This window comes from Scleropages formosus, chromosome 20 (genome assembly GCF_900964775.1).
Source record: "Scleropages formosus chromosome 20, fSclFor1.1, whole genome shotgun sequence".
Taxonomy (NCBI): Eukaryota; Metazoa; Chordata; class Actinopteri; order Osteoglossiformes; family Osteoglossidae; genus Scleropages; species Scleropages formosus.
In genome coordinates, this window is record NC_041825.1 from 8,268,257 (window position 1) to 8,282,643 (window position 14,387).

Below are 14,387 nucleotides of genomic sequence, written 5' to 3' on the forward strand. Positions count from 1 at the left end.
GAAAAAAGTTTTTCTCCCATGTGCTGATTTATCATGAACACCATTCTCCACAACCCCCACCAAAATACTCTTGTATACTGTCATTATTCCATTAATAAGTGCTACGTTACATACTCTATTTGCATTTTAGTTTCAGGGCATCCCTTCACTTTCTCCACACCTTCTTGTCGCCATCACTCAAAATAAGTTCAACTTTATTTCATTACAGAATAAAACCAAATGCCTGAGGTCTACTGGATTTGGTTTAGGAAGTTCCACTCTTGTATTTTTCTGTTGAAGTATGGCTTTTTCCAAGGAGTTTGTGCAGTAAAGCTGTGTTCATGAAGTGTATATTACACAGTTTACACAGTTCACACAGTTAGAAGAACTCCAAAGTTTTCATTTAATCCAGCAGCCATTTTTGGTGCACTGAGAAAGGTGTTTTAATCATATTTTGCCAACATTGCCCCTTTGCTAAGGTTAATTACCAGGTCCCTCTTGCTCAGGCTTCTTTGGTTTCCAATTTGACCAGTATCAGCATACTATCAAGAACATGGTGATAGCTAAATAACTGTTGCCAATTAGTTATGTTGATATTTTTTTAGGTGGACCTGAAAGTTTAAAACAAAATACGCTTCTCAATATTTCACACTTACCCCAATATAATATAGTATAAAAACCACTTGTTTCCCTTAGTTTGCTTTAAATTTGACAAAAATTGAAAAAAAAATCAGATATATTTAGGTCCACAAAATGTCAACAGAATATCATAATTAAAAATAATTACCACCAATTATTTTAACATATATGTATGTTTATGTATTCAGTTATTATATAAGTTATTGCATTAACTTTAATGTACTGTAGTGTAATTACCAGTAAAACAAGTAAAATGTTGATTAGACATAACACTGGGAACTTTGATTGTATAACTTCTACGCTGCCCTCCTAGGAAAGCCCACAGGAGCTGTGTGATTGATGGGGGGTAGGGTTGGTTAGCACTGTGCAGTGTTCCATCCACCGTTCTGGACAGGACAAATTCCTTACTGACGGGGTTGAGTCAATCATCTCAGTTCACTATCTATGTAACTGTAACTGAGTCCCTTGCACAACAGATTGATGACCGAGCAGCTGAAACTTCTTGAGGTGTATATGATGGATGCAAGTATGCTAGTGCTTTTGTAAGTAGAATTTTATTCACCGATGCCTTTGTTCTATGGAGATGTCAGTTTCTATATAGGAAGCTATTTGTCTTGCCATAATTTAAAACTGCTTATTTTAATCTAGTGCCTGAAAGAGTTTTTCATAAATGTCCACATAGATATGTCCAGCCAGGTCTGGTCGTACTCGTGTGATCAAAGTTCCTTTTGTACTTAGCTCTGTTTACAGTAAAAGTTTTTGAAAGTTGGAGAAAGTTTTTCTCCATCCTCTCTATGAAAACCCTAGCATGTGTTTCTTAAACAGTCATGAATTCAGTTTCTGCTTTTTATCCCCTTGAGCAGCACATCTTACTAATTTCCAAAAAATGCTCTTTTAAATATCAGCAAAATAAATATTAGTGGCTTGAAAAGACTAATTTCTCTGTACATTGACAAATGATGCAGCTGATTTAAGATATTAAATTGTAATAGCTTCCTGTCCAACATCAAATTGTGTGCTTTCCGTTTTAAATTAAGTTTCCTGCGGGCAGGCAAAATACAATATTTAGCAGAGCCATTTAACACACTCAGAAAACCAATCATTTTCACTTTTGTTTTTTATTTCCCTTACTTAAACTGTTCCATTTCTCTGTGTGTCACATTTAATAGCCACTGGAAACAAAAGAGGGATTTTTCTTTTTTTTTTTCCAGCAGTGATTTAGCTGCCGTTCTATTTTTAGAATCTCACCCTGAAACCCACGTAGTGGTTTTTGTAGATAAAGGTCTGGTTTTATCCCCCATTAGCCTCCTCATTTTTTTTAAAAAAATATCTGACTTCAGAATTCAGCTCAAGGGTAAATAATAATTAACTATAAACTAATGAGCTTTTATTTGTTGAAATGCTTTATTTTCATTGCATGTATGCAATTAGTAACAAGATTCTAATTCCAGATTTTGTCTTACTTTCGTGGAAATAGATTTCAAGGTAATTTGGAGTATACCTGTTAACCAGTTTAGAAAAATGAAACTTGGAAAAGTACACAGATAGGTCAAGTCTGTTTAGGGAGGCATGTGAGGAGGACCAAAGTACACGTGTGAATATATGGAGGACAATGTACTGCTTTATTTCATATCTGAGTTCCCAGAGCTTAAAAAACAATTTATTTTCAAACAGATTTCTGCCCTCACTGCTGTTTAAGATATACCATCTTGAGTGTCAATTCAATTTATAAAGCTGCAAAAAAAGAAATCTAAATCTGTACATCGCTATTCTCCGAAAGGCTATTCTTAAATCTTTGCCATATATTTTGGTGGATGTAGCTATGATCATTAAAGAGAAAAATGTAAGGCAGGTGAACTTAAGTGAGCTCATTTCTGGCGCCGGCCAGTTCCTGAAACAAAAGTTTCCCAACCCCTCTTTATTTTCCTTCCTTGTGTGGCCGGCACGTTCTTCGATTTGCCTCTTCTTTTAAGTCCTAACGAGTGTTAACGTTTAACCCCGCTCTGCTGCATGCTGCCTGCAGTGACGCTCTCTCTTCTCCCCAGGACGTGCCGTTTGTGGGGGCCACGTGACCCGCCGCCTGTCTTCCTCTGCTCATTGTCAGAGCCCCCTTGCCGAGCCCATCGCCGCCTCGTCCTAACGAGCGGCTCTCTTGAGCGCGTCTGGGCTCTGCGGCAGATCAGTCAGCGTCCGTCTCTCCCGCCTCATTGGTGTGGGATCGTGACAGCCAGTCATTAAGGAGGCTTTCTGCCATCCGCTGGCCCATCTTCAGCTGAGCTCGTGCTGCTGGGCATGATTTCACCCTCGCCATCTCCATATTGATCAAACAAAACCACAGATTGATTGGGTTTGGCAGAAGCTCAGAACTTGACGGAGAGTCACTTTTCGGAACTAATTGTCTCACCTCTCCTGTCTTTTACTATACACAGGTGTAGTTTGTTTATTTCATTAATAAACAAATCAGAACTGCCGAGGCAATGGTACACAGGGTTGAATGTAATAGATGTTTCGCCTGTGGAAGAAAAGCAGTTCTAAGAGTAGATCTAAAGGTTAATGTCATGGTTACTTTCTTTTTTGTCCTTCTAATAAATATCTTTAGGCGCATTGTGAATTTTGCTTTCTTGAGAAGTTAATTATTAATCACACAGAATCACAAGAAAAGAACTGAGATTTAGGCCTTTATTCCAGAGGGTTACAGCCTGTTTTCTTTCACTTATAGGAGAAAATATGATAGTTTTAAACTGCATCTTTACAAATGTCACTGTGGCAGGTTCTAGCCTGGGAACAGCTTCTTGAAGGAACACCAAGTACCAGGTGCAGCCAATCCCCCATATATCCATAAACCAATGAGAGGCTCAGTCTAAGTTGTGGACTTTAAGAGCCTGAGGGAGTGAAGGGAATGGAGTTTTTGGTTGTGAAGGCTCTGGTGTGTGTGATCATGTGCAGCCACTGTGTTTACTTAAGATGTTGTTTTCTTTTCCCAGGCTTCAGTCCTGTTCAGTGGTCAGCCCTTTCTTGTTATTGCTTTTGTACGCTTTATTTTAGTGATTACGAGAAGAAAGAATAAAAATAGCTGAAACACCACCAACTACTGCTCCCCCATTATTTAATTACACGGATTTATTGTTGCCGTGATTTTCCCAAATCACTGGATTTATTAATCTGTTGCAGTTTTTGAACTGTGTGTGTTCAGTAATAGTTTGGAGATTTAGGGATTGCCTCTGTTGAGTAGTCTTCCAAACCCCATTAGATGTACACACTTGTAGTTATTATTGATGCCTCCCTGTGTGTTTGCTCTGTTAGATCATCAGCCGAAAAAGACCGGTTTGCACCCTCACTGCTTTGGCAGCACACAGCTTTCAGTCTTGTGAGCTACATGGGTTTATTTGGCCACCACTTTTTTTCCCTCTTGAAAGAAGTGTCAGCAGATGAAGGAGGTCAAAACCTCGCCCTTTCATTGAGGACATCACCTGTGAGAGGTTCTTGCTGACTCTCAAGTAAAAGCTTACACAGCTTAGCAACCCACAGTAGACCAGGGTGCCTCTCCAGTTCTGCTTCACATCATTCATTTTTGTTCTCCACATTTTTTTTTTAAACTGGCAAAATTGCTGCATGTTGCAGCGACCGAATAGTGTTAATACATTTTCAATCTCAAATATTCATTCAGACACTGATAAGGTCATATTTTGAATAATTTTTTTTTAAAGAAATCTGTTGACCTTTTTTTCTAATTACAACTGTGTTTTCATATCTGAAAAAGAAACTCCTCAAGCCTAACCTTTTAGATACTGTATTAAACGAAATCACAGAATACAGTACGTAAAATCTGCTGGTGTCGTTCAATACTGTTCAGCTTGGAGTTTAAGATTTACTTACCAAATCCTGGTTTATATTGTTATTTCTGTTAATGAAGGTTTATGAAAGATTTAAAAAAAAAAAAAAAAGCAGTAGCATGGACGCTTGTGTGTAACTTGAAAAATATGTTTTGAATGTTTTCAAGGATTTTGGGGACTGGTGGTAACAGTTCAGTGGCTGTAATAATAGTTTATCCAATACTTTCCTCAGTCCCTTCAGTAAGCATTTTAAATAACAGCTCTTTAGAAATTATACTTTCAGGATAAACACAAAACAAAGCATATTGAGTGGTTTAATCAAGCAAAGGTGCCCTGAGGCGAGGATATAGTTTTTACATAATGACCACATTTGGATAATTGTTAGTCCCCAGGCACACTGCTGGAATTTAATGGAGTCATTGATGACATTACTTGGACATTACAAGGGATAATGCCTGGAGATAAAAAGGTTGTGTTCCTATTCCGTGTCTATATATGTATCCACAATTAGCTCAGGGCTCTCTAGGGTTGGTCCACATGCCGTCATCCGCTTGCGTTCGCTTGTCCTCTCTCTGATATGGGTACGTCTTGTCAACCGCGAGATTTCGTTAGCTATGCTTTATACTATCATCTCCAGTAATTTTGCTGTCTATGTTAGCACTTCAAATGGCATCCTTTTTGACAGGCTTGTGCACATTATTTGCCATACTTTGCCTGTTTTGTTCATTAGAGCTGGTTTCACTCATTCAGTGAAATGTATGCAATTTTTCTACGTAGCCAATTTCAAGATGCTTGTTAAGCTGCTGGTGAGGGGGAGAAAAACTGAGTGTGTGTATGTGTTGCTTCTGTTTTGTGAGATGGATCCATGCTGTGTGCATAGCTGATTAATGCTCTCGAGTCTCAGATCTATTGGAGCTGCGAGGGTGAGCCTTCAGCCTCTGCTTAGTGCTCTGGAAGTGACGGGACGTCCTGCCGTGAGGAAAAGGGAGATGATAGAGGGGGACTGGGGATAAAGGACTGCCATTTGTTTGCATGCGATCTCAAGACTTTGCTGCGTCCAGGATTTTTTTTCTTTGTTAACTAAAGCCTTTTATGTTGTCTCTGACTGAAATGGCATTTTCATCAAATTTCATCCGAACAGTATGTGTCCAACAGCAGAATGTATAGAACACATAATATTGTCTTTGATGTGCTTTCATTGTACATTCTCTTTTATCCATAAAAATGATAAATCTCCGATTTTTATCTCATTCACGTTTTGCAGCACTGTCTTGGCACATCAGCAGGTGTCACAGAACATTTGTGCTGAATAGTGATTTTCAGACAGATAGCGTTTGCCATTTATTAACTGATAAGTGATGTTAAGATATGTCTGGGATTGGGCTCACACATGGTTCCAGTTTAACAATTTGTGAGATGAGAATAACAAGGAACCAACGTTAGTACAGTACAAGCATAGACAAGCTCTGAATAAGGAGAGCAAAATATTGTCGGAGTTCTCTGGGTGGTGGAATGAATGTTCCACAGCGATCAAAAGATCTGTCTCTTTTCAGCCTTCCTGCGTTGAACGTTTGCACCCGGGCTCCTCATTTCAGCGTTATGGCTTTGACTGCTCCTCCTTCACCTCTCCTTTCTTTCAGATCCAGCAGTAGCTGGTGGCGTCCACTTGCAGACGGTGCCTTTTTCCTTTTCTTTTCTTTTTTCTTTTCTTTTCTTTTCTCTTATAAATAATAGTAGGTCAAAGTAAACATGCTGTGTAGCATTACAGCTAGTTGGAGACTCAGTATTTTGTTTCTATTATGTTGTTTTTCACAATTTCAAATTGTATCTGGTCTGAATGTTATAAGGCCCCCCCTTAACTTCCCCCCATACGTCTAATAATTTGCATGCACATGACAGTTTTACTTTGTTAGTAAAGGTATATTCATGTATATTTTCAGCAACAAATTAAAAAGATTGTGTGATGTGAAATTGGGCTTATTTCAGTAGTTTTCATTGTGAAAAGTGGCTGTCAAAGAAAGACAGGGTAGTGTCTTTGTTCAAAAAGACTTTCTCTACTTGATGTACACTATTTTAGCGATCAAATGTTTGTATAACATCACTGCTTACTTTGGTATTGTAGTTAAGATGAATAACAAATAGCTAGAACACGCTGCTGGCAAAGTATAATTATTACAGACATAAGTTAAAAGGCAGTCGACCGTATTTTTAATTAATTTGTTGAAATGTAGAGAGCTTGAAGCTATACAGCAACCATTATATGTCATCCGGTAAAACATATAGAGAGCTCTGACGTGTTCTGGAACACACTGCTGTCAAGGAGTTCTACCTGTTGAAACGTGTGGTGTGCTTCACGTTGTTTTGGGTGCTGATGGGTTGATTTTAAGTGATGTCAGATCAGAGTGGACAGTTATAAGAGACGCAAGCAAGGCAATAAAAAAAATCTGTACTGAGAATGCACTAGGAGAGCTATGAGTCAGATTTTATCGTTCTCCACTGACAGTGGATTGGTAGAAGCTTCCAGCACACTTTGGAAACCAGACCGTCAAATAAAAGGCGTGAGCGCAGGACTGTCGCTGCGCTCTCCCTAGGAGGGAATTTTAATCAAAGTGTTTTGCCGTGATCAGTGACTCAAAAACATCAAAACCCTCCTGGACTGTAATGTGTGCTCGCCAACAAGGGCAGAAGGAAACCTGCCAAATAGTTTCCGCGCACTTTACCGCAGCCACGATAAGACGGCATGGAAAGCTCCTTTGTGTGGGCAGGCGAGGAGAGACATTTGCATGAGCTGATTAGGTGCTAGGCCATTGCCGACCCTCTGACGTTCAGAATGTTTTTCGAGGGATTGGTCGAAAATACACAAAATTGAACATCTGTGCCCAACACAAGGGTTCGCCCCTTGCTCACCCGCACGACGTTGACCCTTTCAGCTCTGAGGCTCCTTCAGAAAACTGGAGCGGGAATAGATTAAAGTCAACATGAAGCTGATGCATGGAATGCGTTTAAAAGGAGACCGGCCCTGCGTCTCTCCTTTTAAGCCACAAAGCGCTAATGGTTTGCATCCTTATCAGTTCACTCCAGTAGGCTGCGGTAGCCGGGCCTGTCCCTTTTATTTTGCCTCCAAAATAAATATCCCTTTTTGGTGTTGAGATGACCGATAGATTAAGAAAATTGTTCTGAAGGAAATGCTGGCCACAGTTCTGGGGTCAAAACTACACCAATGCACATATTCCAGATCACCCCAGAAGAAAACAACTGAACAGCTTGGTGCACACTTTTAACTCTGTCGTATGAAAGTCTCGTGGCAAGCAATGATGAACAGAACCACAGCAATTCCCCTTCACGGGTTACGTTTAAAGTATTGATGTTCCAGTTTGTTTCTTCTCATTCATCTAAAGATGGAAATCCAACACTATCAAATAAAGTTGTTACATGGTACTGTGTTCAGACCGTTTTCATTGTTTTGCTCAATATGTAAATATTAATCTGTTCTTATTTTTGCAGCATCTCCATAAAAATTTCTTGTAGTATCACCTTGGGCAAATTAAAGAGACTACTGTGTATTAGTGAAATTTTCCTGGGCAGTGATTATTAGCTACAGCCTCTTGAGATGTTGCCTCTTTAACTGTATACTGGTGGTTAATTGATGTAGGTACAATTAGAATTTAAAATGTGAATTTTGTTGGTGCAGCTTGATTGTTTCTTTCTCACTGGTGCTCTGCTCTCATTGCGTATAGCTTCTGAAAATAAAAGAAAGGGCCTGTTTTTAAAGGGGTGTCAGTGGACAATTTTTTTCTGCAGTCCACCCGTGAAGTATGGTATGACACATACAGTTAAATTGGTGCCATAATTATCAGCTAGCTTAAGTATGTATTTGAGATATTGCTAACAAGCTAAATGCAGTAAAGCGCTTGTATAGGGCGCAAATTAATTATGCTGTCTTGTGTTATTCTTGTCAGATAAATTGTTTTGAAATGTTGAAGTTGGTGGTTCACGTAGTGGTTTTTTGCTTCTTTGTTATTTAAGAAAATAACCAGTCAGTGTTTAACTGATGTGGGAAGTATCTGGCATCTGCAGATACTTTTTCATGGGGCTAAGTGAATATTTATTTGGTTCTAATCTCTGCCCCCGTTAATGTTAAGCTGCCTGCGCTTTCGTTAGCATTCCAGTTAAGATGCTGTGATATGCTGCATGAATTTATGGAACAGAAAACTGTCATATTTTTCACAAATGAGAAATGAATTAGGGAGCTGCTTGAATTAACTTTTCATATGATCAGTGTTGCATAGTGTTCATCGCATTCCCATCTGTAGTGGCGTGAGAGTAAAAAATGTGGACCTCATGCATGCTGTGACAATTCCCACCCAAGCTGTCAAGAGTAGCTCGGTAGGGGGATGTGGGGGCAGGTAGAGGCAGTTGCGATGACTGTTTGTTCCCAGCTCTCCAGCTGAGCTCCCGTCCCCACTTGCCTGTCATGCATCCCCAGCACCCATGACGTCTAAATCCACAGGCAAGACTGAGAGCCGAGCTCACGTCCGGGAGCTCCTCCTGCCATCTCGGCAATGTTTTAATAACTGCGTGGCGATTCCGCACTGCAACCCTCTAAAGCCGCACTCCATTAATTAATCCTTTGAGACTTTCCTTGTCATCTCTCATTACTCCCTAATCCACATTCCAGGCCCTTGATACAAATATGATGCACCTTGTACATGTAATATGTGGTCAAAGGAAAAGCAAGACTTGTGTTGAACATTGTTTATGGTCAACTGGCACCTTTTGTTCCATTGACTGGCACTCTGTTCACGAAAGCTGGTTCAAGGCTTTGTTATTGAAAGTAAAGACAGTTGGATATTGTCAAAGGATTTACTGCAAACACAAAGCGTTGTACACTGTACTGGAGTTAATTAACAGCGCTATAAAACTTGCAGCCTTTAGTTACAGTGCAATAGCTTTCCTTTTAGAATCGTTTTCTGTTATGCCTTCATTTCGGTGCCATTATATGAATGAGTTCCTCACAATATGCATAACTTTAGCTTTTCTAATTACGATGTGGCCTCCGAGTTTGAGGCAATGATAGACGTAGGATTTCTTACTCGAATCCCATACCTGTTATTGAAATACGCACATTCCCTGGGTTAAATCTGAAATAGTGCAATTTAGGTTTCAGTAACAAAACTGTGCATTTTTGCAGTCTGTGGTATTACTCTTCATTTAGCTGACACCTTTGTCCAAGTTGACTTACAGGGATAAATTGTTTAAACACCACAGGCTGAAGGACAGCATATCTTCTTGAGGGGTTCAGTAGGGTGTGTGTGTGTGTGTGTGTGTGTGTGTGTGTGTGTGTGTGTGTGTGTGTGTGTGTGTGTGTAGAGAATCAACAGTATGTAAGAAATACAAATGCCTCAAGTGATATAATTTAACATATAGTTTAAGTGAATAATTTAACAAATAACAGCTTACAACAGATGTATTGTTGCCTCTTAAGGTTTCTGTATGCAGTATTTGATTCAGCCTGTCCCGTTTAACTAGTTTATGATACGTATGTGAAGCACACAGTACTGTTCTAAAGGGGTTCTGTGCCCTTGCAATACGATTGCCTTTTCTCATTAGCAAAAATAAAGTCGGGGACATTACATGTTTCTCAGCTCTTTAGAAATCTGTTGAGTGTTTAGACTAAAGCCTTTGGGAAATGGCAGATCTCCTTGGATGCACCCTCACTGAGATTTAGCCCCGATGTTGTGCCTGCTGGCCTGAGGAGAGCGAGCCATGGTGCTCACTGAAGTGCAAGTGTGTCAGCGCCCGTGTTGCTGCTTAATGGAAGTGTTGTCCGGGATGTTGTATGCGCTGCACGCTCGGTGGAGTGACAACCCATCTCTCATCCCGGTGCCTCCAGGGAGCAGCGGCTAAGAGGGGCAGTGTTTTGTTGTGGCAGGGCCCGGGGGTGACTAACACGATGCTTTGTGTGTGTCCAACCAGGCCACCGACCCAGGACACACCAGCATGCAGCTCATGGAGACAGAATACTCGCGCACGCTGCGTGAGCTTGTGGAGCTGCATCTTCTCCATCAGAACAGCATCCCGGTCTTCCTGAGCGCCGTCACACTGGACCTCTTCAGCCGCTCGACCATGGCCTGACCGCGCCCTCTGTCGCAGGAGGACATGGGTGCCATGGCAACAGGACAGCGTCAGGACAGTGTGAGGGCAGTGTCGGGCAGGCCTGCTGTGATTGTTGCTGTTAAGGGATTGATGCAGAAAGGCCGGGTGGTAAAAGATGTGGGTGTTCACAGTCTCCTTTGATCCCTCTCAAGCTTCATTATTTCTGCTGATCTATGATAATATTTTTTTGTGTTTGCATTTTAATTCATAAGAATAAACATTTACGCTGAGTTCTAAGAAATTGCTATCCGCGAACCAAGCATACATTTACATTCATAAGAAACACGAAACACTGGTCAAATAAATGTTAAACTTTCCACATACAATATTTACGTTTATGCATTTAGCAAATGCTTTTCTCCAAAGCGACGTACATCTCATAGAAAATACAATGTGTACATTACATTAGGAGAAAGAAACATAGCTGCAAGTGTGTGATTCTTACAAGTACAGTTAGTTTCCCTCATCACATACATATAAACATTTACGTTACATTGCAGGAGTGGCTCTGTAAAGGATTGATCCGAGCATGATTGTGAACATTAATGCTTTAAGGACATGAGCGTTTCTACTATACATCAACAACAATCTTATCTGTCTTGTTGTTTGTTGTTTTTTGTTGGCTTTTTGCAAAACTGAACTTATTTGGATTCATTTTCCAAAATATGGTGTGATCATTGTGTTAAAAACAAAACAATCAACGGAATATAAATGGCTCGTTTGCAAATATCTGTAAACGGTAGGGCACCGTGAGACTGCTTTTATTCCAGAATGTTCTCGGAATTTCCCCATTTCTACAGCCTGGTGGTGGTTGTGCCTGTGTGAATCTACTAAATTATAATGTGATAATGAGCTGCTGGGCTGCGCCTCTCACTTGGAGAATTACCGGTTGTGTGTCGCACGTAGCTCAGGCAGCAGCAGGGAGAGGTGCTCCACCACAGCCCAAGGTTCACAGCACGTTTCCCTGCGAGCTGGTGGGAAACACGGTGGATCCAGGATGTGCGAGAGGATGTGTAACCTCCATAATAATCAGCGCAACTGCTTAACACGTTTCGTGAAAGGCAGGATCAGGTACCATATGCTTGTTGGGAGTAGTATTTTTTTTAATTTTTCTTTTGTTTTTTGCTTATATTATTAAAATCTTTAAACAACACAAAACTAAGATAATCATACAAATTTCTTATTTTGATGAGTAGATTTTGGGTTTAACAATGTATTTTCGTCACGTTATGCATACTTTGTAGCTTTCCATATACTGTGATTTATTTAGATATTTTTCAAGGAATCTGTTCTTTCCCATGTGCAGTTGTGTTGATCATTTGTTTCCTGTATTAATGAATGGTTCAGGACCACAGTTTGAAGAAGTGGGCAACATTGTGTCATTGTTCTGTTTAATGACACTGTTCCGTGTCCTTGGCCATTACTGAAAAATTGCCAAAATCTGTTTAAAAAAAAAAAAAAAATGTGTGGATTTGTTTTGATGATATATCACTGAAATAAAAACCAGACAAAACACTTCTCATACTTTTTCTGTGTTTTTTAAATAAAAAAAAACTAATTTGCAACAAATTTTGGTTTTTCCGGTAATCAGTACAAGCACGTGTGCATAGAGTATGTAATTCCCTAATTGATAACACTTTAGAGTACTATTCCATACTTCACAGGTAGCTAATAGGTAGTTATGCAGGAACTAGTGCAGAACTAATGGGTTGTGCTTCATTAACACTGCAGTAACTACTGACAACTAATAAGGAAGAGTGGTTAACTAATCAGTACTTAACGTTTGCAGTAAGTAACAGTTAATTATTAGTTATGTAGTAGTAGTTACTAATAACTATTAAATCCTGCAGTACTAACAATTATTATTTATTTAGTAGTTAAGTATTAAATGTTGTATGCCTCCTGCAGTACTACACATTAACTGAGGTTCATTTAAAATAACTATGAATTAACCACTCAACAGTCACGTACAATTACCTACGGCAATAAACAGGCTATATATGGTCCTGTTTTTATTAATAATACAATATTCAGATTATTCTTTTACTTTAGGAGGTTGGTCAGAGTATTTTGAACCTTATATTTCCCCTATCAGCAGGCTGAGGAGGTCGGGTGGTGCAGCTGGTTTGATCAGTGCCTCACTGTGTGGTGGGTTTTGGCTTCGAGTCCTGCTTGGGCTGTGCAACAGCTCCATGTTTTTCCCTGCATTTGTCTCTCCCGATGTGCAGAGGACGGACCTGGCAACCTACCTCTGTTCCTCCCTTGACTTGCCTCGAAAACCACCCAGGCGGTTGCTACGGGTCCGGTTTGACTTAACCACTCTGCATGCGTGTGTCACTGTACTGAAGTGACTAAATAACTCATTAAGATTGTATATTGCCATCAATAAAATGGGTTTGTTGTGTTCTTTAACCAGGAAGAAACTTAAGAAATTAGCCACCTCTTGTGAGAAATCATCACTAGTCAACTTACCTCATATTAAACTATACAGATTCGATGTGTTCCACCTCCATTTGCTTTGGGACATCTCTCCTTATTACTCTTTATCAGTAAATTATGTAATGACTGGGGGTTATGTTTTTATTATTAACTATTAAGAAAATCCTGGTAACTCCTTAGTAATTACTGAGTAGTTACCACATCGATCTTCAGGAACTACTCGTGGTCTGGAACAGTATTCTAAAGTGAAAACCATGGGAGCTCCTTAGTAATTACTTAGGTTTTACCACATCCACATAGTCTTGAACAGTATTGTAAATATTTGCAAAACTTGAAAAAAGTAAGTAATGAACAATTAGCTGGAGCAGCAGTGTAAAGTAAAAAGCATAGTACACTATTAATAGTAGAACAGTAACATTAATAACTCAAGTGTTTCAATATTCTATTAGTTTCATTTAAATACAGTTTCTCATGAACTTAAATTGAATGCTATAATGCTTAAACTATACATTATAATTCTTACTTCCTTTAAACTCTGTATTGATGTTTAATGTCCTTCAGCAAATGTCCCAGAAGACCATCTTTCTGCTCACACCCCAGCCAATAAGTCCACTCAAAAGCAGCAAAGTGTTCCTGTGAGAACTTCTCTGTTTTGTTGCCTCTCAACTGTCAGATCTGACTTTTTTATATAGACCAGGCCCTTTCAATGTTTTGTGTGTGTGCTCCATGATTTGGGTCTACAAAGCATCTGCTATGCTTCACAGAGTAGTGAGAGTACCCAGTCCTTGAAAGAGCCCTTCTGTAGGGTCTCCATTCATCACTTAAAATTGTGGATCCTTGGTGAACATGTCTTCTGATGATGGGAATGAGGTGATCACTTGAACGCCGTTCTACAAGCCACAAAAGTGGTCGTCTCCTTCGACCTCTTATAGCCAGCGTAACAAACACCCACTTCTTCCTTTTCCAAGTTCCTCCAACTCGTCCTTGTCCATACTAGAAATACAAAGATACTGTCAATAACTGTATGTTTGTTCTATTACCAAAGTTCTGTCATTCCACTTCATACCAGCACACCTACTGGTCTCTGACAACAATAACATAATATTCAAGCTAAGAGCATAACAACAACTTTAATGACAGTAGCTCTGTAAATTATTAATAATTATTTTTCAATAAATTGATTCCGGTCACACCAGATATTCATTACATTTCAACTACTGCTTTTCTTAGTTGAACAAAAGAAATAGCAAAGAAAGTAACTGTATCTGATCGAGAATTTTAAGTGCCTATAAACCACTGGGTGTCTACACCATTGGCTTTGAGCTTATAACTGTGACCTAT

At 39.6% G+C, this 14,387-nt stretch overlaps 1 protein-coding gene across 2 annotated transcripts in view; it reads left to right on the forward strand.

The window, feature by feature from the left end:
- mad1l1 (mitotic arrest deficient 1 like 1) overlaps window positions 1–10,901 on the forward strand; it is a 152,647-nt gene extending 141,746 nt beyond the window's left edge. For both annotated transcript variants that reach the window (XM_018740908.2, XM_018740916.2), the window contains exon 18: window positions 10,428–10,901. In XM_018740908.2, the coding sequence (XP_018596424.1) occupies window positions 10,428–10,586 (159 nt within the window). In that variant the 3' untranslated portion in view covers window positions 10,587–10,901. The remainder of the gene's footprint in view (window positions 1–10,427) is intronic.
- Window positions 10,902–14,387: the final 3,486 nt, after the last annotated feature.